We start from the raw sequence: 25654 nt of genomic DNA on the forward strand, positions 1-25654 counted from the left end.
TGTGTTGGCGGCGGCTGATAATGACGCTGTCGCCGTCAACAACAAGTCACGTGAATTATTTCGACGCTGCCGTCGTCGTCCCTCGCTTGCAACAGGATCAAGTGATGATACCACACTGACGGTTTTATTCATTATCTCCCCTTGTAATCGTAACAGTAAGTGATAAAAAACCAGTAATAATTTGTTCTCCTTCCAAAAAGGTGAAAAAGGCTGAATCTAATAAACTCCAAGTCTCCCGAGTAATGGACCCCATAAGACAAATAAAGGGCGACTGAACCACTGCTTCTTCTTGTTCCTATCCCCTCAAATTCCATAAACACCAGACTTGACTTCTTCTTCCCTGTTCCGCTCCCATATATGTGATGATCTCTCTCTCCCTCTTGCGGAGAAAGGTGAATAAAAACGGTATGTACCAAGTTCGGGGGTATGTACTATATGTGTAAATGCGACAATGGAATGCGAAGGACGTGTGTAATCGAAATTTTCATGTACCCCGTTGTTTGCTCCCCAACACCGATAAGAAATCCACGGAGCTTGTGTTCTATCCTCCCCTGGAAAGACGAGACCCTGCTGGCTTGACCTCCCAGTTGACAGTACGCTGCCTCAATAATACCGCCAATGCCTGATAAAAGAAAAAAGGCCACCCGGACAATTAATAAACCGACCAGCTTCCAGTTTATTTTTTCCCTCTCTCATGTCGAATGTGAAACAGAAACTCCATCTTGTGCAATGGGAATGATGCGACGCCGGGCCATGATGGGATCGGAAAACACAAAGCCAACCGGTTTGTTGCTTATAAACAAAAGAATGCCGTGAGTTGTCGGGAAAAAGCGCCAATAGAAACCAAGTGATTTGCTCAAGGGAGAAACTGAACAACAACCCCCACCACCGAGGCCAGTCAATCAATGAGATGGCCCATACTCCTCGGCTTGCTACCAGGGGAGATCGTCTTCATAGCGGAAGCGACAAACTCTTGGCTGGTAGGCGTGGTCGGTGGACTAGATGTAAGCCCAGCAGCTGGGAGTACAAGCGGTTCTGGCCGTCGAACTTGATCCTTGGGCCGCAATGATGGGAGACCGGCAGGTGAGTCGTCTGGCGGGGAGGACAGGTCGGATGAATCGGGGTCCAAAAACTGCTTCTTAGGGGTCTTTATTTCCCTGATTGGCACCGCTTTGGTAGCTTTGAATGTCTGGTTGATCCTGTTCTTGGGCTTGGGGGCTGCCTTCTTCGGTTGCCCCGGCTTTCTCTTGGGGGCGGCCTTTTGCGTCGCAGGCGCGGGCTCGGCCGCTTTGGTGGTGCTAAAGCTGAGCGTGCTCTGTTTAGGGGGTCTGCCCCTCGGCCTGGGCGCTGGAAGGAGGGCGTTGCGAAGCTTGGGACTGGCAATCGGCGTCGGCATACCGCCTTGCTCGGCAAGTTTCGACTTGCGGTTGCCGGGAGTCTGTACTTCCTGCGAGGACCGCGAAGATTGAGATGGTTGCGAAGACTGCGATGACTCGAACCCATCGTCATCGTCTTCTGTCCTTTTCCGCTTGCGCTCAAGTAGGATGTCGATTCTATTGCGCTCTAGGTTGGCGACGTAGCGCTTCTCCTTCAGCTCATCCCCAGTGACCATGTAGGATTCCCGATCTCCTATATCTTGCTGATCCCAACGTGGCAAGTTGACCAATTCCGCGACGTCGTCACACTTCGCTTTGATGACCAGATCCCAGCAATCCTTGAATTCGACGCCCTGTGGCTCCGGGTCAAGATTGATCCAGGCAGTAAGGCCGTCTCTCTTGCTCCGGGTCAGCTGGCATAGCTCCTTGACGAGTCTTCGCACGCCAGGGATTTTGAGCGTAGTCCCCACCACAACAACAGCGTCCGGAACTCTCCGTAGATCTGCCTTTGAAACCATCCCGATCGCATCCTCGTCGGGGTTGTATTCGTTGTATAGCACAATCCGTGGGCGTAACTTGCCGATGCCGTGACTTCGCTTCCCCGCAAAAGCGGTTCGTACTTCGTCCTGCTCCTTGCACTTCTCGCAGAGTGGGGGCTCCGGGCCCTGAAACAGCGACGGGTTGAAGGTCTCCAAGTGGTTGCATTTTGTGCACACCATTTTCTCCAAGCCGCCATGGAGTTGAATCGTCGTTGGCCATGGGCCTTTGCTGTTCAGGGGCACATTCGTCGCGAGCGGTGGCATCTGAGTATCTAAACTATCGATATTCTGAGTGTACAAGCGCATGAGCCGGCCCTCTGAGGCAATGGATGCCAGCATGTGGTGGAACGGCGTTGGCTTGGCTTCAGATGCCATCTGCGACAATTCGCGGACCATGTCGTGGAAGGAGGTGGTGGAGGAGTCGTGTTTGTAGACGGAGGCATCAAAAAGGTGCTTCCCAGACGCCTTGAGCTTGTGTTGGCCGCGCAGTGTCGTGAAGAGTCCTGTCGATGAACGAAAGTCGGGAACTGGGGGTCACATCTCAGTCAGCATTAAGGGGTACAGATGTTGGGTGGATGAAGGGTTAACCTACTGCCTGCAGAAACAGATATTCCAGCGCCCGCAATCACCACAATCTTCTTCTTCTTTCTCAGGGCTGTCAACAGCCTCTGAAGATTCTCTTGGTCCTCATTGTCATAATTCTCCAGGTCGACATACTCGGTTGTGCGGGGCCGTGGGGCTGCGACGCGACGGCGCTTGGTTGGTGGGGGACCGTCTGTCCGCACCTGGATCTCTCCCGAAAAATCTGGCATGTCGTATGACTTCCGTGGAGTTGCGCTGCCCGAGGTAGTTGCGCTAGCACTCGGTGATGGGTATCGATTGGAAACATCCATGGCGGGTGAAGGGGGCGAGGGAGACTGTGAAAGGACCGAGAGAGGTGACGATGGAGGGGACGCTGTTGAGCGTCTGGAAAACGCCATGGTGGCGGTCTAAGTTGGCGTCAGAGCGAAGAAAACACAATAGTCTGTCAATGGTGTGGCTGGAGCAGAGTTTGTGGGTTTCGCAGGACCCTCGGTGTGAGAGGAGCAAGACGAGCGGAGGGCGGTCGGTGTTGGCCAAGTGTTGGTTATATCATGACGAGATGCCAAAGCCCACAGTGTGTAGAAAAAGGTTTTCCCCCAGGGTTGGGCGGATAATAGCAGGTCGCGTGGACAATAGGTGAAAAGGCGCGCTCGGTGGGCCGTGGTTCACGCGTCGTTGGGTGAAATGGGACAAAATGAGGGTGGTTGAGTGCCTGAGGCTTGGAATTACCCACGGCTGGGCATTGTTCGAGGTTGACGTTCGTTCTTTGCCGGGGCGCAGAAAGCGCAGAAAGGGGAGGATGCGAGTTTGCGATTGGCGGCAGATGCAGGCCGTGACAGTCAAGCAAAAGCCCCAGAAAATACCGCTCCCCTGGCACCTACGATCCACTGTGCGTTCATCGGGGCAACGGTTACAGGTATCCATCCACATGTATGTAGGTCCAGGGATGTCTTAGATATCGGATGCCAACCTTAGGTATCTCGTATTATGGACGAGAAGAGAGAAAGGACTCTTGGAGCAGTTGTGGTTATTTAGGCCCAACCAAGGCCCTTCAACTATGGCCTTTCACCTCGACACTTTTGTGGACGTGCCCACGATGGCTCGGGCTATGGCTTTGGGCACTGAAGTGGCCCGTGCGAGGCTCAGGATGTTTAAGAACCAAATTTCTCAGGTAAGAAGGTCACCAGCACTTTGATGCTTGGTTGGGCCAACCCATCATCTTCTGGCGATCTTGCTCTCCTTATCCATACATCCAGGGCGGGCAGGTAGTTTTCCGAGCTGTGACTACCCGAAAAGCCTTTAGAGATTCAGCAATGTCAAATAGGACAAAATGTGAGGATAGCTGATCCTGACTCCCAGAAGCAAGATGACGTGCGTGTGCTGCGTGGGTACAAAGGTACGTACCTTAGCTGGGTGGGCGACCTAGCGTTGCTCGGAAACCAGGCAGCTTGGCATGCAGCACTTGCAAGGGGCGGTGGGCTGGTAGCCACAACGTGTGGCTTTGTTCCCTTCAGCCTGCCAGGTGCCATTCACTTCACTCCGGGTGCGTTCTCAGTGGCTCTACGAGGTGTACGCAGTACATGCTGCAAGCCGCCACAACACACCATTCAGTAAGTATCTATGAGAAGCCATCTTCATCTTTCAGCCGCGTAGAACAAGACGATCATCAGCATCCATCATCAACTTCCATCAGTGTTCCATAAGCTCCATCATAGATACTGAAGTCCATCATCGCGCCAATACCATTTCAGTCACTGCTGCCTCACTTCATACACACCTAGCAAGTGGGACCTTCAACATAAATACAGCAGCAACTTTTTTTTCACGGTAATTCCATAGTCTGAAACACTCTCAAGCACACGTGAACCCAAAGCTCATTATCGTATCAGAACAGACTTGCCAAGGTAACCCACCAAAACGGTCGGCGGCGTTGAGTTTGAAGCTTTCCCAACAAGCCGAGGGCGGCGGCCCACATCATGAGTGCCCATGACATGTCCCTCCTGGGCGGGGATTCCATGAGCATCGACTCTGGAATCCAGGTGATGCAGAGCATTCAAGGCATGGACGGTGCCATGGCTCTCGATGATGTCGACCTCTTCGGAGATTCTGTTATGGACAATGCTCTGGGTACCCTGCCCCTGACCTCTCGCCCTCCTCCAAGTAAGCAGCTTCAGCAGCGGCTGGACCAACTCCGAGCCCGTGGTTGCTGTCAGGGAATCGCTTGGGGCCGCTTGGGGAACATAGCCTGCGTCTCCAAAGATGGCATGTCGGTTGACATTCGCTACATGCGTTGCAATCCCGAGAACGGTGAATGGGATATGAATGACCCAAGCTCTTCTGCCACCATTTCACTGGTTCATGGTCCGCCCTCGTTCATCTCGCTGCCTTCTGCCGGCGCCCCCATAGTCCACGTCGCCTGGTCCCCTACCACGCATATGGCTGACTTGGCCGTCATTGATGCTCTCGGCCGCATCAGCATTCTCTTCTTCCCACTGCAGATCAACAGACCCTATCCTATGAGAAAATGGGATTCCGATCCTGTGGACGACCTCCACAGCGTCGTCGGTTGTCACTGGTTACCAATCGGTAACGCAGCAAGCCAGAGCCGAGGGGTATGCCGTTCTCTTTCAGGACCACATGTTTGGCAGTCTTGCTTACACTCGGTAGTTTCTCACCCAATGCAGTGGTGCACACTGGGCAGGGTCCGAATACAAATACAACCACATGGCTCAGCCGGCTTTTGGGCCGTCACATCCTCACCCTGGAAGGAGCGCGCTGGTGTGTGTTACCACAAATGGTCTTCTGAGGCTGTTCTATCAAATTAGCAGCCGGCATGAGGAAACGGCTCTCGAGCTCGAAAGTGTGACGGCCGCCGATGATCTCATCACGCACGCCTCTTTCTGCTGTGATAAACGTAAGACCCCGCCAGACTCGAAATGTGTTGCAGCAGAACTAATCTTTTTGGTCAGCAAACACCCTTCTCATAGCTCTCGCTACGGCGTCGAAGCAGCTGAGGGTAGTGCGTGTTGGTGTGAACTGGGGGAATCCCCCAAGTGATAAGCAGGTGCACCCAGGCAGTATACAGTTAAGACCATCGATGAAAGAGGTGCATGTAGCCACCACCAGTTGGCTACAACATGGCCCGAGCGAGTCGACTCTAGACTTTTCCATGGCACAGCTCTCTCACCTCCTAGTACTCCCGTCTTTCATGGAGACCAGTAACCCTCCAACCTTCGCCCCAGCAGTTGTTGTCACGGTAAGATCATATCTGCCAAACGAAACCTCGCCCTACGATCAGGAAACCCAGAGCATCATCGATCGCTGGGAGGTTCTGAACGATCAAGCCCAAGCACCACATCCCGCGTTTGAGCAGCTGGGTCCCCGGAACGGTGCTGGGGCTGTCCCCCCGGTAAGTTTCTATGAACTTAGATGATAGGAAAGACGCAGCTAATGGGTAAATCAGACCATGACTAGGTTGCGGAAGCTGGAGCCAGTCACAATCCCCAAAGTGGTCATCTCGATGCAAACGACCACCATACAGCTGGGAAGAGTCGTTTGCTTCACCTTTAGCGACGGCACCGTTCAGTACCGTGACAGGTTCACCATGGCTGAACTTTACAACGAGCACAACACCGAGAACATCAACAGCCCTCACCAGGTTGGGTTCCAGTTTGACGATCCGACGCCCTGTAAGTCCTCCATACTAGTGTGTTTGCAGGTACTAGCTCCATGGTGACTAATTTCCCCACTGTTCAGGTCTTCAGGTCGCTTTCTCTCCGAGCAACTTTGCATTCGTCCAAGTGTGTGAGGATAACACATTGAAGCTGAGAAAACTCCATTATACAATGGGTGATTTAGGTTCCCTTCAAGACGGTTAGTGTGGTGATGCTTCCTTCGGCCCATGTGAGAGACCCCCAACTAAATCTGTGATCTAGTCCAAGCAAGGGCTGTTCTGGCATCTCTCACAATGCCCATCTCTTTTGCCTGGCAACAGCAAATGACCTTTGATGACATCCTGGCGGTTGTCCGTCCCTTGACCCAGCATCCGAGTAAGTTTACCCCCTGGAAGGGTTGGTCACGCCTGGATCTAACAAAAGTTCCATTTCAGAGTTCACAAATGCCTTGTTTAAGGAAATCATAACTCTGCTTCGGACTGTGGTCGACTACTCGGAAGAACAGCAGCAGCTTGTCGACACGCTCATCCGGAACAACCAGCTGCAGTCCTGTCTGAGCCTTCTGAACCACTTTGGCTTCAATGGGAACTTTGAAGCCAGGTCTTTCCACGGAAAGTTCGCCTCGGTCGCCCTCAACCTGAGAAACATCATTGTTCTCATTGTGCTTGCGAACCACAGCCCACAAAAGTCCAACGGGGTACTGAACCCGCTCGATGAATCAGAGGTGGTCGAGACCCTTGTCGGATGCGCAGAATGGGCCGTCAGCTTGTTCTCGTGGCTCATCGACTCGCTCTTCAACCTGCTCGACGACCCCGAGTTCATGGCGCTCCTTTCCGACCAGAGACGATTCCAGGAACTGGCGAGCTACCTCCACACCCGCAACGACGTCTCGGTCTATCTTCTCCTCTGCTCATCAACACGCAGCTTGCTCCAGGTTGCCTGCCGTCGGGTCGCGGGCTTGGAGGAAATCAGCAGCCGCGCGCTCACGTACTACAAGACTCACAGCGTGACTGAGACAGGGGCTGCTCTTCACCATGCCTATCAGAGGATGTACCGCACCAGCTCCAGCAGCCCGGTTAAACCCCAGGATTTTGAACGCCTCTTGAGCACCCTCGGCAGGGACATTTCCACTGCCTATCAAAGAACGCTCACGGCGATGGCCAAGTCCAAGGACCAGACCCAGCCCGGGGCCACGGAGCAGCAGCAGCAGCAGGCCCAGCAGCGGGTGGAGCTTTTTGTAAAGTCGGCGCAGAACCGGTGGGAGCTGGAGATGCTGTCGGGGGCTAACCCGCCTAATATCTTCCGCGAGGTGCTCGCTCGCCTTTTTACGAGCACGCTGACGACGTTTAAGGCATTGACGGACCCCGCGAAGCTGTATTTTGCCAATTATGACCTGCTTGAAGTCAATGATGATGCGAAGACGTTGAGGGCGAGGAAGAAGGCGGGGAAGTATGTGGATGTTTTTAAGAGGGTGGAGTTGGTTGCTGGGCAGCAGCAGCAAAACACGCAGTCTTTCCCTCCTGCTGCTGTGACGAATGGGGCTCAGAGGAAGGGTGGTGGTGGGGAGAATGTCAAGACTGAGGCTGGTGTGGGGGGTGCGGCAGGTGTGAAACTGGGGGGCACGCCTTCGTTGACGTTGGGGTTGGCAGGGGGTGGTGGTGGTGGTTCTGCCGGTGCTGGCAATGGGGCGAATGGGGGTGCTGCTGTTGCCATGACGCAGGTTCACAGCCCGAGGGATGAGGGAGCGGGAGGGGCGGGAGGTGGGCATGCTATTCGGTGGAGGCGGTGTGTGAGGTGTGCTTCGGTTATGGAGGACATTATGAACCAGCGGCCTGGGTTTACATATGTGCTGGCGCAGCAGCGGAAGTGCTGTTGTGGAGGGGCTTGGGCGCTGGTTGCGAAGGGGGCTTTGGGGTAGAAGAGATGGAAGTTTATGCGCTTGGATAGATCGTTCACAAGCTCACGGTCAAATTGTCCGTTCGTTGGGGATACGAAAACTGACGTATGGCTGCCAACCTGAGCATGACCGTTTCATTTCGTCTATACACAAGCCAGTTCCAATGAGTTGAAATCACTTCTTTTCTTTTTTCACCATAACCAACCCCTATATTTGCTTTGCCTTTTTGTCCTACGGTTCCCAAAGATACCTCTGCTCCACCACCCCCTCCTTCACCAACCCCCTCAACGCCATCCCATAATCCCCCCCATTCGGCGTCCTAAGCAGCGTATGAATATGAAACTTTGCCGGCTCCTTATTCGTCAAGAAAACCCCCGAGTGGTGATCAAACTCGACCAAAATCACGGGGCTCTGAACCCGGTAGTAAAACGCATCGTGATCCCCAAACCCGCCAATCCAACAAAAGTACGTCTCGTGAAACCACTCCCTCAGCTGCTCAAGTCTGATCTTCCTCGCAGTGGAGGGGAGGTAGAGGAGGTATTCGTCCAAGATCTCCGCAACGAGATCCTGTTGGGACTGGGTCATCTCCGAGACTAACACCCCCTCATAGGGAACAACCCTATTGTCCCGATAGGCACCGCAAAGGTGGCGTTGGTCGTCGTGGTTCCACCTCCCCTTTGGCATGGCGTCATCTTTTAAATTCTTATACACCTGCGCGAGTGTTTGTTTCTCAGCTGGTAAAGACTGCATCAGCTGCAACCCCAACTTCTCCTCCCGCTGCAGGATTTGGGTTCCTTTGTAGGGGCCCGAGTCAATCATGTTTGGCTCTGCGCCTGTGAACCACGGGCTTATCACCACTTGGTCTTTGTAGAAGAAGAGGTTGAGGCAGAGGTGGTGGCCGTAGAAGGAGTAGCCCCAGGGTGTTGTGGTGGAGGGGGAGCCGAAGAGGACAAAGTTGTAGGAGTGCTCGTTGCAGATCTTCGGGGCGGAGACGAGCTCGCCGAGGAAGTGGTTGATGCGCATGGCCGAGAGGGCTTTGTGGTAGCCCTCGGGGGAGAGGGAGGATTGGAGGACTGAGAGGACGGCATCCCGGATTAGGGGGGTGAGCTCGTCGAGGCGGATGCCTTTGTTGGAGAGGAGAAATTCGGGGTTGGACCAGGTGCGCCATTCGGGGGAGTCGATGTGGTAGAGGGTGGATTTGAGTTGGGAAGGGGACAACAGGGAGAGGAGGTTGGTGGTGGCGGTGACTATGGAGGAGATGGGGATTTCTTCTGGGGAGAGGTGGAATAGGTTTGGTTTTACGTTTCCTGGGAAGCGGGTTAGAATGGACGGCTCTGAATGAGCGTAAAGGGGTTATGAAACAGACCATCGCTGGTTACGCCCTTGAAAGGCTCCTGGTAGAGCTTCAGCCAGTGAAGGTAGAGGCCATGAAGCCATGGGGGGTTCCCCCCTTCAATGAATGCTTTGGCGTATTCATGGGCATCCTGCTTTTGCATCTCAGTGAAGCGGGGGATGGACAAGTCAGGGAGGTGCTTATGGTATGTCTCGATGTCTGGTTGGTCTGCCATTTTGACTGTCTGGTGTAGTGCTCGCACCTAAGATTACTAGATTGTCACAATGACAACAAAGACTGAAGTGAGTGATGAGGTGAAGTGAGAATAGAATAAGAAGTTGAAATTCTGTCACTAGGCATGTAGGTCTAGACACGGAAAGGCCCAGCCGGTGGTTGAATTGATGCCGGGGAATGAGGTAAAACTATCTCCCGATCCCTGCAGCCACCTCGGCGTACCAGACATCGCCAATGGCGGAATGAATTAGAGAAAGACGGACGATAACCCGGATGTGTGGGGTGATCAAGATGGTGGAGTTGGCTGCCCCTCCCCCGCTTCCCCAGCTCCCCGCTCTTGACTACATGCCTCCTGGACACATGGGAGATGGGCGATGTGTGGTGGTAGATTCATATTCTCATAAGGGAAATGCTGGTGAAAGTGCAATTCAAGGCTATTTGCCAGATGCCAAAGACAACTCAAATCCATTCCGTGAACCAAATCCCACCGCATCACAGCTCCTTAAAGTTAACATGGAACAAATCCACCCTTTTCCTCTTCGCTCTCAACTCCCCAATATTCTGCTGAATAGCTACACCACACATATTAGCCACCATAGCCACCATCAACAATGACATCATCACGACACTCACCTCCCGGCTTCCCCTTAGCCTCAACATGCGCCTCCTTACTGACCCACCCAATAACCATTCTCACACTCTTCTCCCCAGCCCCATCCCCATCAACCTTCACCTCCGCCCCATAATCCGCACCCTTATACCCCTCCAGCTTATCCCCCTCAACAGCACTGACAAACCGCCCAACCTGCTCCTCAAACCCCTCCTCCGTCTCAAAAGCAGTAAACACCTCAGTGCATGGCGCCTTCAACACAGCCGTGTCAAACTGATAAACAAATGTCTCTTGAGCCCTGACATGATCCTTGATGTTGGTGATGCACTGCTTTGCTGCAGAGGCGGATGACCATTCTGCATATGCGTTGTCAGTACTCGTGACTTGGAAACATGATACCGAGAAAAATGGGGGCGAACAGACCAGTTGCCAGCACCCAGGTCTTTGGATCCTCGAGCTTTTGGCCAAAGAAACCTTGTTGAAAATCAGGCTGGGACTTTACTTTGGCCACAGCATCTCCCGGAAGTTGATTGCCAGAGTCGAGAGACTCGACGTCGAGTGTTTGGAAGAGTGTGACGGTGGCGGACGATGGCATTGTTGAGATGTATGGGCGTGGATAACTGTTGGTTTTGGTTGATGATTCTGGTTGAGAAACTGTAATTGGGAAAGCTGGCCAGCTGAGAAACACGATGACGTATTAATTCAACTAACCTGTCAACTTGATAACTTGCCAGACTGGACACCGTCAACAGCGGGATCCTTCACTTTCTTTAGGACCAGTCACAAATTGTCTACAGATCACGAGCAATGCACAAAGGAGCTAAAATGGGAGAAAATGGCGGGTTTGTTATTGAGAGTGTTCTATAAAAACCTTGAACACAAATCCACAACCCAAAACTCCCGGTTGCCGGTATGCATATGGTGTGTGAGACGGCGCGAAGTGCGAGAAGGGCACGGGCTTTGCGGACAAGAATGACATGTAGCGCGTTGCCCGCTGGGAGACGCGACCAGCCCAGCCCAAGCCACCTCTTGGCCCTTGCCCTAGAGAGAGTGTGGGATAGTCGAACAAGAGCGGGAACGAACATATCCAAGTGAATCTTCCTCGGCCGAGTCCGAGATGCTGGCTCCGGAGCAAAGTAGCTTCTGCACGAGTTGTTCCCCCGCCTTGAACTTAGCCTGTGGCGGGAAAAGACACCGGCGCATTGCCCTTACCATCGCGCTTGTCTCCTTCAGAAAAGATTCCAGCCTCAAAAGGGTACTGGAGTGAAGTAGGTGATCTTCAGTACAGACGCGACGTCAGTTATCAACCTAGTTACTCCCGAACACGCATGCCTGAGCACGCGCAGTCATTGCAATAATATACCCTCTCGATAACCGTCCTCACAGCCAACGCATATGGTCTGTTGAAACTGCTGGCGGACTTAACATCGATTTGAATGCCGTGAAATATAACCTCGATGTACCCTGTGACGCAAGGGCCCAAGGCAAGACTGACGGCGGGATGAATACCAATCCCTACAGAGCGTGAAGAGCAATCTCTGCTGGGGCCACGCCGACGGGGCCTTTTAAAAGGTCATGCCCAGGACTTACTTCTCAACATCAGTCGAAAGCAGTCGATGTCGAAAGCAGTCGAAGCCAAAAGCAGTCGAGCTGACGGAGGAACACGCAAATGGCAGTTTCAAAGTCATGCCTAGGACAACGCAAGAAGTCACCGTGTCAACGGGTCCAATATGGACACACTCTAGGGTACGCCAACACGTAGAGCGGACTGAAGCAGTTTAACTGTCATGCCCAGGACTAACTGCTAGCCTGTCGTTGGCTGAAGAAACGATGCGCCTATCGCAATCGGGGCCTTTTAGAGTCCTGCCCAAGACACGTGTGGAATCGTATTGAAGTCGAAGATGGGGCGGTGACAGGAGCCGTCTTCAGGGCTGACATGTTGTCAAGATGTTTGGTGTTAACAGGGCAATATGACGGGGCCAACTCTCTGGGAAGAGCGACGACGCCTCGGCACAGAGTATGCTGATCGGCTGACATTCATGTTGCTGAACTGGCGACTCGGATTGGCGGGGGCGTGTGTGCGAAAAAGCTGAAAGCGTCGAGGGTCATGTTGACCGGGCGCAGACACGCTTCAGGTGAATAGAAGGGTAGCCATGATCTAGATGGAAGAATTTGTTGTTATACTCAGGCAATGAACCAATCGACAGAATGACCTGCTAAGTTGACAACGAGATCATGTCTATATTCTTGATGGCCTGTAACTTCGGAATAGCATGTTGCCGAGGGGCGCAACAGCTGGTGGTGGTGATGATGGCTGTTCAAGGTGATGTGAACCGGAGAGGGAAAAGAGGAGAAGCCGGGGAAAGACAACATTGGGGCAGGATCTGCAGGTTGACGGTATTCGAGAGTCCACATCATACATCAAATCTGTCATGGATGAAGAACTCGAGTTGTTGAAAGGTCGATCCGACATGCTGGTGTTGAGGGGAAATCAGCCAAGGGGGAACCATCGCCATGTGGACATTGTTATGCCAAGCAAGGCTTGACAGAAGACTGCGAGGGTTGGTAGCGACTAACACATGGCTTCCGTTCGCCAAGAATATCGAAAAGATTCTTGCTGGGAGAGGAAATGCTTCACAGGACGACAGGTCTGATTCGGATGCTTTTGTGGAGAGCATGACATCGGCATGGATCACGGCACCAAGCCGCTCTCTCTTGTCAACACCTATCTTTCTAGGCCACGGGACCGATGATGCTATGTTTGATGTTCAGCTCGGACGTGAGGCCAGAGATGTGCTCTCCAAAGTAGGATTTCGGGTTGAGTGGAAGGAGTACTTGGGTGCAGAGTTGGAAGGTCACTGGATCAAGGTGCCAGAGGAGGTTGATGATATCACGACCTTTCTGAAAAGATATACCGGCAGTGATTAATAGGTAACCGGTACTTTCCATAGGAAGATGTAACAAGACCAGTCGCTCTTTCCAATGACAGGGAGTGGTCGGGTGTGTTGTGAGCGCCTTCCATGATTACTGCCTCGGACGGGACCAAAGATGCACCTTCCTTTTAAAAGTTTTTGCCATGCCCTATATCAGACTCATGTCAAAATTTCAAGCAACATTTTGTGCGGTGCAAACCATAGGACCACCCATCAACAATCCCAATATGGAGTGTACCAAGGACACCACCCAGGACACAGGTCCAGACCAGCTTCAACAATCCGTTGCCACCGGCTGGGCTACCTTTCTCGCTGCCCAGCATTGGTCCCGGGAAGTAGATGCCCTCAGAAGGTCCCTCAACGAGCACATCAAGCAGACAAGCACACAGCATGAGCTTTTGTCCGTTGCTGTTGTGCAGTCCAAACCAAGCTCTCCTGTTACTGAAGCCAGCCTTGAAAACCACCTCGAATCATTGCGGCAGGAAATGACGGAGAGCATGTCTCAGCTCTCGCAAAAAATTACATCTCACGAGGAGAGAACTGAACATCTCCGGTCTCTCACATCTGATGATATCAAGGACGTTCAAGAGAAGTACTTATCAGCGCTCGGCATGGTCGAATACCTGCAGGGGGAGCTACGAGACATGAGATCAGACAAGGTCAACACTGAAAACAAGCTCACGGCGCTAGAGCGAGATACTGAAAACAAACTCACGGCACTGGGACGCCAGATTGCTGCTCTACTACCGCCTCAAACACCATTGCCCGACGAGGCCGTCAGCTTCCTCAACCAGCTAGTCTCTCGTCGTGCTGAAGTGATGAGAATCCTCAGCCTCCCCTGCCATGAAGAGTTCACACAGTTGCAGCAAACCCATGGTGAGAAAACGCCTGAACAAACCTCCATCAGACCTTGGGCTTACCTCCTATAGTCACTGGAGCCACTGCCAACCCCGAGCATACTACCATACCGACAAACCCGCCTAGGCTCGATAACACAAACACCACACCCACTTCAGCACCATCCATCACAGACATTCAAATCCACGTGCCGGACAGAGGGCAGAGGCAGAACACAGTGAGCAAACACAGTCAGCCCCACATGGCGGTTATCACTCGAAAGCAGCCCAAACGGAAGGCCGCAGAGCCTCCCCAGAAACAACCCAGTCCAAAAAGGGCCATGCCACTGGGGACATCTTCAACCAAAACCAGCCTCGTTAACCCGCCAAAGACGGTCCCTGCTGATGCCCAGGACACCAAGGATCTCTACCACCGGTTCCGGAGCCGGTATGACACCAACCCGCCCCAGGATCAAGTAAGAGGCATCTGGAGATTCATCAACCAGATAAAGAATCCCGACGTCGCAAAGCATCTTCAGGAGTCTCTTGTCATCTCCCTGCCCGAGTACGTGAAGTTGGGTTCAAGAAGTCGACTGGCGACACAAGTCAACGGCGTCCAGAGAATTTTCATTACGATATCCGGGAAAGTGACCTGGAAGATGTTCTCTGAGGCGTTTGACAAGTATGCGGCTTTGCATTTGAAGGAGTGAATGTGGCTACCAGGAGATTGATGACATTGATGATGATGAGAATGGTGCAGTGGATGGAATGATACGAAGTATGAGCGAACCGAAAATTTGCTGGAAATTTGCTTCACATAAGACGATGTAGCTTGGCAGATATGGGTGAAGGATGGATGGGGGTTGTAGGTATGGGGTTTCTGTGGTCCATGTACATTATCGACAGATTTGCTATTTAGGCCACTTGCAGGAGCTTTCTCATCCACAATGGCTGTATCATAACATCCTTGACAAGCAGTCCACTTATAAGTATGGGAAATATTATTCAAATGTTTTTAAAAAATACCTCATGCGATGTGTATGTACCGTTTTCCAGTTGGTGATTCAAATATCCTATGCAAACCAACCCCCTCTCTTCCGCACTCGAACCCCTCTTACTATCTTCAACTTCTGTAACCAACTCCCTCCCTCCCCTCAGTCCGCAGACCTCAAGCCATTCACCCCCACAAAGTTGGTGTACTCACACCTGCAACCCCCAGTACCACCATCCATCCCCCCAAAACTCGGGTTGAAAAACCCGCCCGGGTTGACCAAATCCCCCGTGTTGTTCATCTGATTGAGGAACAGTTTCGCCTCACTGGTGACAACCCTCCCCCTCTCACCCACCCCCCGCATAAAAACAAATTTATTCCCCGGGATACCCCCGTGCGTATCAAGCGTGACCGTAATCGGGTAAGGGAACGTGCCGGGCTGTGTCCCGTTTACATTCGCCTCCCGACCGCCAAACCCGCCGATTAGCTTGGTGGTGTTGGACTTGCGAGTCCAGATCTCGACTTTATACCGGACTGACAGCCAGGTAATGACAAATTTCGCTTCTGAGATGGGGGAGCCGCCGTTGCGGTCGATGGAGGGGGGGAGCCGCTCGTTGAGGGAGGAGAGGTAGATTGTTTTGTTGTAGTACGAGTAGAAAGAGTATCGTTCTGTTGGTAGGCCGCGGTCGTAGAGGCGGAGGGGTTGCTGAATGGGAAAGTGGAGGTGGTTGGCGGGCGCGGCGGTGCCGTCTTTGTTTAGGATGGGTGGGGGGACGAGGTCGGAGATGTTGAGGGCAGGGGAAAGGTTGCCTGAGGCTTGGCGGGGTTGGTTTTGATGGTCGTCAAATCCCCCCCTGCGGGTGAGGAGGTTGGGGCCGACGGTGGAGTTCACGGAGCGGAGGATGGAGATGTAGAAGGGGGTGGGCTCGCCGGCTTTGTCGTCAGAGACAACACCGTCGGTGGTGTTGCCTAGGAAGAACATGTCTTGGAAGGTGGGGGGGGCGGGGACGGGTTTGAGGATGAGGTTGCCGGGGGTTTGGCGGGGTGTGACGAAGAGTCGGCGGAGGATGGTTGAGAAGCTGATGCCGTTGCTGCGGATGGAGACGGAGCGGGTGGTGGTGCGGTTCCGGCCGACTGTGCGGTTGAGTTCATCTAGGGGTCTTCCGGTTCCGAGGTCTATGGGGGTAGGCCGGGGGGGTTCTTGACCGGTGACGTTCCATGTCTGTCTGGTGTTGTTGTCGAACTGGATTTGAAGGATGAAGCTTGGCTGGTCCGCGTTGAAAGGGGCCACGGAATCGGCCTCTTCTTTTGGGAGCGAGCAACTCCAAAGTGTTGCCGGTTGGATGCAGACTGTGCTTGAGTCTGACTGAGTTCCTATCACTGTCGAAATGCCAGTGGGCATTGGTGGGAAGTCGGTGAGGTTGAGAAACCGTGATGGGATGCTTGCTTCGGCCACTGTGCGCCGTGATAGAACCACTCCAAGGACAACCCCCAAAATAATCATGGAGATGAGGGCAGTAAGGATGCCAAAGCACACTCGTCTCCGCTTCCGTCCCTCGGGCCCTGGCTTCCCAAGAGCACCGCAGCATGGGAAACACCCACGCCCTACTTTCCTCGCCACAAAGTCTTCTTTTTCGTGCCTCCTTCGCTTTCGTTCTGCCGCCAAGTTGGGCAAATAGTTTGCTGGGAGAAAAGACCCTATCGGCCGGTCTGGCAGCCGCATCTGTGTCAGAGGTGGTGTCAGAGGAACATTTTGGAGACCGATGGCGCCTTGGGATGTCATTGTCTGCGATAAACCAACAGGAACGGGACCTGGTGATGGGGGGAACATGGTGATCACAGCGTGGCCTGGAGGAAGCACCGCCTGGTAACGAACATTCTCCTGTCTATGTGGAGGTGAATAGGGAGGCGGGAGCTCAGGTGTTCGAGATTCCTCAACCAGGATGCGTGACTTTTCTGTTTGGGTCTCGGGTTGAGACACTACCGTTGATGCTGGTACCGGTGCCGGCACTGGAGCTGGATCTGGGGCTGCTCTCGGGCCTGTAATAGGTGCCGGTACTGGTGCTGGTGCTGGTGCTGGTGCTGGTGCTGATCCTGGCGGGTCTGGAGTTGATTGCGTGGGCTCAACTGGTGAAAAGTCCTGAACAATGATGCGTGGCGGACGTTGCTGTGGAATTGTCTCAATCTTCGAACTGCTAGACTGGCCAAAATTGGACCTCGTGAGAACAGGCGAGAGCCCCGTCTTTTGGTTTGTCGTTTCCCACCATTCAGTATTCATCTTCGGCTCAGCAGCTTCTCCTACAGTCGGGAGTCTTGGTGTTGCTGGGGTTGGTACAAAAGGGGAAGTGACTTGATCCCACCATCCCTGAGATCGCGTACTCCCACCAGTATTTGACCTCTGCCTGTTAGTGTGGCTGTATGACTTTTTGGTGATTACTGGACTGCCATCTTCCTCAAAAAGCGTCACGGGTGTGTCCATATCGCTGTCATCGTCACTGACATAAAATGCAGTTGTTGCCGTGTCTCGTCTGTTGTTGCCCTCTTTGCTCATCCCAAAGCCATCCACACGATCGCGGTCAGATATAGGAGAGAATTTCTGACCTCTGTAGCCAGAAGGGATGGATGGAACGGCTGGGACATAGGCCGTTTGTGGAAGGATCATGCCATCGAGACCCCGAGGTGAGAAATCGTCCTCGGTATCCGGTGACCATGCAGATACCGGCTGCTTTGATGGCGGTGATGTTGGTGGTTGGCGAAAATAGGGGGGCAAGTCCACTGGTGTCTCGACCACAGCTGTATGGGGGCTGATGACTACATCCGAGTCTGTAGGCATCTCGAAGCCGATCATAATAGGCCCGGCACTAGGTGAGAGATCAACTTGCGGCGAAGACTCAGCAACTAGCCTATCGACTCTTTTGCCTTTTGTTGGCTTCCGTTTCAGCCAGCCGAAAGTGCTGCTAGATTCACCGTTCTGTTGCCCTTCCAAAGCTAACAAGGCGGCGGCATCAACGAATTTCCCTGTTCGACTCTCGCGATTTGCCGAATTCAGTTTCATTTGGTTGGCGATATGCTGCTGCTTTTGTTGACGGAACTTGGACATGTCGGTGACCAGTTTGATGCCCGCCCTTGCGTTTTGTGCCTTTTGTCTATGTCGAGATTTTAACCTCTTCACCTTCTGTACGGACAGGCGTGGTGCTAAAGAGGCGGTTGTTGTCTGATTTGGCTGTCCAGATGGAAATGGGTCTGTGTTGATGTCCACCAAGGGGCCGTCCATGGGGGCAGCTGTCATGGGAGTCAACACTTCATCATCCTCCCATTCTTCCCAGTCCTCCTTGGTCCTGCCAGTGAGGTGGCTTCTGGGACGATAGGGAGGGGTCCGTAAGTCGTTCATGTTGTCCATGTTGGGTGTATTGATTAAATTGTGCTTGATTATGTAGCGATGGTTGGTGTGTGATGGGCTCTTGTCAGAAATATTATTAGGAAGAGGAAATTTGTTGCAAGTCGAAATGGAACCAGGCCATTTGGCAACAAGACCTTTGTAGAAGACTTCGATATGGCCACAGGTGAGTGGAAACGTGATTGAATTGTGTCCCGGTGATTAGAATCCTTCCAGTCAATAGACAATAGAAAAGAAAGGAGCACCTTGAGGAAGAACAGGCATTTCTCGGTGCAGGTGGCTGTTTCAAAGAAAGCCAACAATGCAAGTCCACCAGGAACAATGGAGCCAGAACAATAGGAACAATGGAGAGAGAAAACCACGAGAAGAACGACAGATAGAAAAGAGAGGCAAGTGAATAATTTGCAAGGAGAAACCAAACACAGTCACCGCCAGCCATTTCACCACCACCTAACCGGGAATCCGACTTATGGATCCATTTGCGGATGTCTGAGTGGCTCGCCTCTGGCCGGACTGCATCTGCCCATGTTTGCGAGAAAGGGCTCGTCGTTAAGCAGAGCGCTCTCTGTGGACAGAAGGAAATGCCCCATTTGATGGGGCATGAGAACTGTGTGGAATAAGCGCTGCGAGGTTGCTTCGCGCCGAGGGATTGGCCACGGCGAAGCGCCCATGTATACCTATGGTCTTGAACTTGATGTTGATTGGTTCCTAGTCGCGGCTGCATTCAGACCCGTCCATCCAATTGTGCTCATCGTGTCGCTTCGCAGCGCAACATGGAGATTGAAAGCTCCACACAGCTAGTGAAGAGTCCAGAACAACAAATCTGTCGCGTCATGGCATTTGATGAAACCGAAGCTGGCTGAAAAGATAGTGACTGGTTTCCAGTGGATTTGTTTCCGCCTGTTCGTGAACTGTGGAAGGTGGGTGGGATACGGGTGTGGCCCGTGCGTCCCGCTCAAAACCCACAACAACACAGGCGAAGTTCGAGATCCTTGAACAAATCACCATCTAAACATCACAGCTTGATGGTTTCTCGAGCTGTCTACTGACTGATCGTTAGGTAGACACGGCCCATATTTCTAGCAACACCAGTCTGTACTCTCACCTAAACCCACAGGCAGCTTCTCTGCTGAGATTCCAGGCAAGCGCTGCCAAGTCCGCCAAGCGTCCAGCTCTTGCCAAGCTTTATTGCCAAGCCGTCAAGGGCTGCAAGAAAGACGTCACTAAGGTCCCTTGCAACTTAAATCTGTGTTGGCTGCAACATATCTTGATCGATTAACCTCAACGACGCATAAATGAACATAGATCAATGACATGATATTTTGATAGCCACATCCTTGTTTCCAGCGAAGTTCCACTACCTCTACTACCTCGTTTCTCCAGGTATCTAGCAACAAACACACTCCTTGCCGCAGCAGCAGCAATCGCACTCTTCAACAAATCCACCACGCATGCCCACTTCAGGTTGAGGTTCCGCACTCTGTTGACAAAATGAGTCAGGCATGTGAGATATATCTAACATCATCTTAAGAGAGTCACAGGTTGCTTGTTACCAGACCGTCGAGTGGAATAGCCTCCATGGGCTGCTTTGTTGAGGGGCATCGTCGGAGGGCATTATCTTGGTTTTGAAAGAGGCTGGCTTCAAGAGCTGATGAACATGTAGGTAGGATATGATCTGAAGACGACGGCGTGCACACTAGGCCCCATTTATCACATTTCAGCATCCTACCTATTAGGAGACTGTAATGGGCCAGAAGCCAACAAACCGATGAAAACCAGACTGCCGTGCTTTCCATATTTCGTCATCCTTTAGCTGTATGTTTCTCAACAGCCAAAATGATGCTGTTTCCGGCCATCGAAATAACCGGGTATGTTAAAACGCCAACAGCAGCCTGTGCGTAAGTGAATTTTCATAGGATGAACAACCACGACATCGGAGCTGGTTGTGCGTTTTATGCATGGCTTACTGAGATAAGTTACAAGGACTGACATCTCCAATCAGGTTGAGGGCTTCATCGCCAGTGGCACTTGAATCAAATTATGGTGTCAGACGAATATATGGATGTCGTATCCACCGGCACTTGAATTCACCATCGATCACGCCCTTACGAACCGCTGGGCCCGGTATGGCAACCATCCACACCAAGTAGACTGTCAGAACGGCGTAAAAACGGGAAACGGCGCCCAACCCCCTCAATGATCATGCCCCGACAAAGAAGGCTAACACGGGAAACTGAAAACCCATGCCAACACATGTTAACGATGAGGATTGTACCTTGTGAAGAGGTTAGAGAGCCAAGAGAGAGGTCAAAGCCTCCAAGACAGTGAATCAGTCACTCGAGTGGCTCGATAGAATCATCTTCTATCACAGTGATGACTGTACTAAGGTGTCAATATGTCCAGAAAGGCAATCTGGAAGATGTAGTATGATATCTCGATGCCAAGTGAAACAGTGTTTCAAGGTAGAAACGATGTTCTTTTGCATTCGACAATCCCGCCAGCATTGTCATGCCGTCTTGGAATCGCCCCAAACTCGGAACAGACAGTTTCTAGAAACGCCGGCAAATGTTCTATCACGGGGGCCAAAACCAGGAAAATGTTTGCTTGGCAAGATCATGTCGCTCACGTTTCATTGTTCCGCGTCCTGGTATTTGGCACTCTGCAATATTTCCGAAAGTTTGGATGTCAGATGCTGGTCGGCGGCTCAGCACAACTCAAAAGTCTCGTGCCAAGAAAATGCTCATCTTCACAAACATGAAGACCATCAAGGAGTCCAGTAAAAGAGCCAACTTAGTGTTCAGATGTGAGCTTTTCCGGCCCACCTAGGTATCTTACCGGCAAGCACTATCACGGCCGTTTTGCCTTTTGAGATATGATGCTGCAGAACGCCACCGAGGAACCATTTTCAATTGGGGCGCTGAGAGTTGATAGTGGGTAAGATTACGTAGGCTTGGCACCTTTTCAACAACGACTTGAAGGAAAAGGGGATACGATGGAGTGACGGCCATTAGGTATGGAAATCCGAACCCTCATCTGTCACCTCTCTCCCTATCCCAGCTTTCATGTGTCCGGATCCGGTCTACTGCTGTTCTGCCGCTGATCCGAACCGGCTTCTGAATTCGTCGGATACACGCGTAAACATGGCCCCGAATCGCGTCACCCGCAACCTGGAGCTTGCCAGGGGATTGTCGTGACTTGAGGACTTCTGGAGAAATGGAGAAATTGGTGATGGCGTTTGTGAACGTTGGGGTCTTGGTTTCTAACCCCCCTGAAATTGAACGGTTCTGAGAGATAAGGTGGACGCTACCCGACGTTTAGCGTGTTGCAGACAGGTTGATCTCTGGCAATGATTTGTCCCATGTTTCCATCTGCGACCTTGAAAATCCTGAGAATCCCGTCCTACGCTGCAAACGGAGAGACAGTGACGGGATGGAAACAAATATGGAGTTGAAGGCAACAAGCCAGCTGTTTCTCGTGTATGTGCTCACAGTCAGAATCAGAGGCTCATCAGGACTGGCAAGCATTGGGGTTTTACCTCAGCCCAGGGCGTTGAAGAAACAGGGCCCTCCACGGGCCCCAGGCCAAGGAGCGAGGACCCTGCCGAACAAACAAGGGGGGAGGAAAAAGCTGGCTGACCGCTGCCGAAAAAGTCTTGGCTTCACAATGTCCACTCTGGCCAAATCCTCAACAACAATTGTTTGATAATTTCGAACAAACTCGACATCCACCGCCCCTCAAGCATACCTATGAATCCCAATCCCACTCCTTCATCTGCACCGACGACCAAACCCCGCAGCGTCGCCCCGCGTGGATCGAGACGCGCACAGAGCGTCCAGAGGGAGTGACGAGAGAGACGACAGTCTTACAGCACCACCACATTACTGGATCTGCCGTTTCGGTAGGCGGTACAGCAGACGCCTCGTCGTTTATTCGGCTGCAACTGCGAGTTTCACCAGCTGCAATCGCAATCAAGACTGGAATAAATCTCCCCCACAAATCGAAAGCTTGGTGAGGTGGCTCCCGTCCCTCCCATTCAACCACCCAATCGCCAGCGCCCCATCCCCGTACGACGTTGAAGAAAAACCCACAAACTGGCGTCCTCCCAGAACGGCGGAGCGTCGTCGTCGTCGTTCAGCGACCGACCGGTACGGTCCCATCACCGAAGACGCTCATCCGCCGCCGGACCCAGTCCAGGTAGTCTGCGATTGGACAACCGACGCTCTCCTTCGGCCTATTTGACCGTCCAGCCTCAGCATCAGCCTCAGGGACCTCTCTCGCCGATTCCAGGTACGTGGTTACTATCCCCCTGGTCCTCGTGTTCCCCCTTCGGCCGCCAGCAGCCACGGGTGACAAGCACTCTTTGTGTTTGTGCAAACCCTTGTGTGGAATGTATATCACACAGCAACAAGCTAATCCCTCCTCCTTCGATTTCTAGGCACACCCAGTTTCCCGATGTCCTTGTCTCGCAGTCCATCTCCCGTACCTGGCGGCGGTTGGGCCAGCCCAGGTCTCAACATCGGCAGCGGTCGATCGAGTCCAACCAGAGGATACACAGCGGGGTCGAGCAGCGCAACGCCTGTCATGTGGGAATCATCAAGACTAAAAAAGGCTGGCGGGTCCGGGTACCCTTCCTTTGCGACGCAGAACTCGAGCTTCCTGTCAAAACACATGCGCAAGATATCGAGCAGCCTCCCCCGTTTCAACAGCTCCAGCAGCTCGCCCTATTCCGAGAAAGAGAAGCTTGGCCGTGGTAGATGGTCGGCTCAAAACGTACCGTTGCTGGGAAGATTACGGGCTCTCATGGGACGCATGGGCCGGAAGATGAAGATACGGCTACTCATTTTGCTTATGCTTTTATTTTGCATCATCGTATTTTACAATACTCGTAAGTGGACATCTAGGGACGGGTAGCTCGTACGAGCCGCGGCTAACAATACGCCCAGCTTTGGTATATCATTGGAGAAGAACGTCATGGCTTGGCGGCGGTCAAAAGTTTGTCATCATATTGGCTGCCAACGTTGGTGGCGGTGTCATGGAGTGGAAGGGAGCACGAGAATGGGCGATTGAGCGAGACTCGGTTAGGAACAAAAAGAAATACGTGGGCAGATGGGGATACGATCTGGAGATTGTCGACATGAGCACCAAGAAACGGTATGCCCACGAATGGCGCGAGAGTTGGGAGAAGGTGGATTTCATTCGCACAGCGCTCAGAAAGTACCCCAAGGCCGAATGGTATGTCTGGTTGCTGCTTCCTGTCCACTCGTCCGATGGTAGCTAACGCATATTCTAGGATCTGGTGGCTTGATCTGAACACCTTCATCATGGAACCAAGCTATTCACTCCAGGACCACATCTTCGACAACCTTCACAAGCATGTCTACCGCGACATCAACGAATACAACCCGCTCAACATCACACACCCGATGACGGACGAGTACCTCGACGCTGATTCGCGAAGCCCCGTGGGTGATGGCAACGTCAACTCGGTGAACTTGATCCTGCCCCAGGACTGCTCTGGATTCAACCTTGGCTCCTTCTTTGTTCGCCGGAGCCCGTGGACTGACCGGTTGCTGGATGTCTGGTGGGATCCTGTGGCATACGAACAGAGGCACATGGAGTGGGAGCATAAGGAGCAGGATGCGCTGGAGCAGCTGTACACTACTCAGCCCTGGATCCGGAAGCACACTGGTTTCCTTCCGCAGCGCATGATCAACAGCTTCCCACCGGGGGCGTGCTCAGAGAACGGCAACGACACCCGGATCCATTACGATCAAAAGGACCGGGACTTTTTGGTCAACATGGCTGGTTGCGAATGGGGCCGCGACTGCTGGGGAGAAATGTACAATTACCGTGAGCTCAGCTACTGGCTCAACCGAAACCCCTGGGAGCTCTTCAAGGAGGAGTTTGTGGCTGTCATTTGGTTCAAACTCACGGGCCAAAAGGTCAAACTTTAAGAAGGCTGGTTTGGAAGCCTTTCTACGAAGACACGATCACGATATTCAGGATCTACGAGCTTCCGTTTCTACATTTGTCCCTTGCCGAATTATTGACGAGCAAAGGGACGTTACATAATCTTTTGGCCAATAGAAGCAAGAGGGGTATTTGTCCCTTCTCTGCGCTGTTTTTAGTATATTCACATCATCCTTGTTTTCCATAGCCGTCGCAACACTTGAAAGGAGATTACAGGCACGCATCTCTTCTTCAATGTTACTTTTTTGTTTTCTCTCTTACGAAGGAGATGTTCGCATTTGAGCGGCTGTGGCAGGCAACAGTGTTTCGACCCATTATTTTTTTCCTTTGCAAGCTCATCTGTCCCACGCGGTGCCGTATTGCTTGTGACAGAGGAGGCCATCTGATTCTTTGGTGGGGAGGGGGGGCGGACGGTATTTTCTGTCATGGATTGACAATTAAAAGGCGGGTGCGCAAGGGAGAGTTGGAGGACAAAAGGGAGGGGGAGGTCTGGGCAGGTTGGGAGTACAGGGTTCTGGATAGGGTTGTACATAACATCACACACATACACACAAGATATAGGGACTTTTTTACATGATGCATCATATGTACCCATGGAGAGTATCTTTGCTACCCACTACCGGGCACGGGATATAACATACACGAGAGACATGGTTGTTGTAACGTGGGGGCTTAAGCCTCGGAAACAGCAATGATTTTTCAAAGATGAGAGCTGGAATCTGCTGAGGGCCGACAGAAAGCTGACGATCGAACCCCGGGTTACTGCTTTCATCTCAGGTCTAGTATGGCGGAGAGAGGGGTGGAACATCAGATCACGCAGGCTGTCAAAAAAATTTGATGCTGTGTGACGGGGCACGTTGTGTGTCTCTGATGATGATGATGATGATGATGATGGACGGGAGTGATGCATTGGTGAAGACATTACCGAGGTTCGGCGGTATTGCTTTAGGGTGATTGTACCTGACTTGTGGAACGTTGGATGTTATGAGGGTTGGAGTCTCGGCCGAGCCGGGGGAGGGGAGAAAAAGGGCAATATATTGTCTGAAATGGATGGTTGATGAGATTTCGAATGCTGGCCAAACAAGGAAGGAAGGTAAAGAGCGAGGGAAACGTAACATGAAACTTTACAGACTTTGATTCGGAGAAATAGCCAGAGATGGAATGTGATGAGGATGGGTAGAGAGGTAAAGGTATGGATGATATACGTGAGCTGAGGTTGAGGTTCTTGTGAGGCTGAAAGAGATGCAGATGGTGGTGTGGGTGAGGATGATGGTTTGACCAG

General features: G+C 52.4%; 8 protein-coding genes across 8 annotated transcripts; 4 read left to right on the forward strand and 4 right to left on the reverse strand.

Annotated features, from left to right (window-relative positions):
- Positions 1–80: 80 nt before the first annotated feature.
- Positions 81–3660, reverse strand: QC762_112140 (uncharacterized protein). Its single transcript, XM_062885635.1, has 3 exons — positions 3468–3660; positions 2508–3384; positions 81–2442 (listed from the first exon to the last, which is right to left on the reverse strand). The coding sequence occupies exons 2-3, from the start codon at positions 2893–2895 to the stop codon at positions 899–901; spliced, it is 1932 nt and encodes a 643-aa protein (XP_062748618.1). The 5' UTR covers positions 2896–3384; positions 3468–3660; the 3' UTR covers positions 81–898.
- A 420-nt stretch (positions 3661–4080) lies between these two features.
- On the forward strand, positions 4081–9208 carry sin4 (Mediator of RNA polymerase II transcription subunit 16). Its single transcript, XM_062885636.1, has 8 exons — positions 4081–5109; positions 5165–5411; positions 5485–5906; positions 5961–6186; positions 6254–6370; positions 6433–6546; positions 6606–8533; positions 8587–9208. The coding sequence occupies exons 1-7, from the start codon at positions 4474–4476 to the stop codon at positions 8087–8089; spliced, it is 3246 nt and encodes a 1081-aa protein (XP_062748619.1). The 5' UTR covers positions 4081–4473; the 3' UTR covers positions 8090–8533; positions 8587–9208.
- QC762_112160 (uncharacterized protein) lies at positions 8170–9636 on the reverse strand (the record flags this gene model as incomplete). Its single annotated transcript, XM_062885637.1, has 2 exons — positions 8170–9375; positions 9435–9636. 2 exons carry the CDS (start codon positions 9634–9636, stop codon positions 8300–8302), a joined length of 1278 nt encoding a protein of 425 aa, XP_062748620.1. The 3' UTR covers positions 8170–8299.
- Positions 9637–10127: 491 nt separating this feature from the next.
- On the reverse strand, positions 10128–13158 carry QC762_112170 (uncharacterized protein; the record flags this gene model as incomplete). The annotated part of the gene is given in 5 exon segments (XM_062885638.1): positions 10128–10207; positions 10269–10601; positions 10669–10865; positions 10957–11871; positions 11888–13158. 3 exon segments carry the CDS (start codon positions 10838–10840, stop codon positions 10128–10130), a joined length of 585 nt encoding a protein of 194 aa, XP_062748621.1. The 5' UTR covers positions 10841–10865; positions 10957–11871; positions 11888–13158.
- Positions 12760–13173, forward strand: QC762_0010940 (uncharacterized protein; the record flags this gene model as incomplete). The annotated part of the gene is made up of 1 exon (XM_062882914.1): positions 12760–13173. One exon carries the CDS (start codon positions 12760–12762, stop codon positions 13171–13173), a length of 414 nt encoding a protein of 137 aa, XP_062748622.1.
- Positions 13174–13368: 195 nt separating this feature from the next.
- Positions 13369–15012, forward strand: QC762_0010950 (uncharacterized protein). Its single transcript, XM_062882915.1, has 2 exons — positions 13369–14054; positions 14108–15012. Exons 1-2 carry the CDS (start codon positions 13406–13408, stop codon positions 14722–14724), a joined length of 1266 nt encoding a protein of 421 aa, XP_062748623.1. The 5' UTR covers positions 13369–13405; the 3' UTR covers positions 14725–15012.
- A 156-nt stretch (positions 15013–15168) lies between these two features.
- QC762_112200 (uncharacterized protein) lies at positions 15169–18405 on the reverse strand (the record flags this gene model as incomplete). The annotated part of the gene is given in 2 exon segments (XM_062885639.1): positions 15169–17075; positions 17094–18405. 2 exon segments carry the CDS (start codon positions 18403–18405, stop codon positions 15169–15171), a joined length of 3219 nt encoding a protein of 1072 aa, XP_062748624.1.
- Positions 18406–21180: 2775 nt separating this feature from the next.
- On the forward strand, positions 21181–24753 carry MNN10 (alpha-1,6-mannosyltransferase). The gene is made up of 4 exons (XM_062885640.1): positions 21181–22689; positions 22838–23287; positions 23346–23634; positions 23693–24753. Exons 2-4 carry the CDS (start codon positions 22855–22857, stop codon positions 24354–24356), a joined length of 1386 nt encoding a protein of 461 aa, XP_062748625.1. The 5' UTR covers positions 21181–22689; positions 22838–22854; the 3' UTR covers positions 24357–24753.
- Positions 24754–25654: the final 901 nt, after the last annotated feature.

The sequence above is a fragment of the Podospora pseudocomata genome, assembly GCF_035222375.1.
Source record: "Podospora pseudocomata strain CBS 415.72m chromosome 1 map unlocalized CBS415.72m_1, whole genome shotgun sequence".
Lineage (NCBI taxonomy): Eukaryota > Fungi > Ascomycota > Sordariomycetes > Sordariales > Podosporaceae > Podospora > Podospora pseudocomata.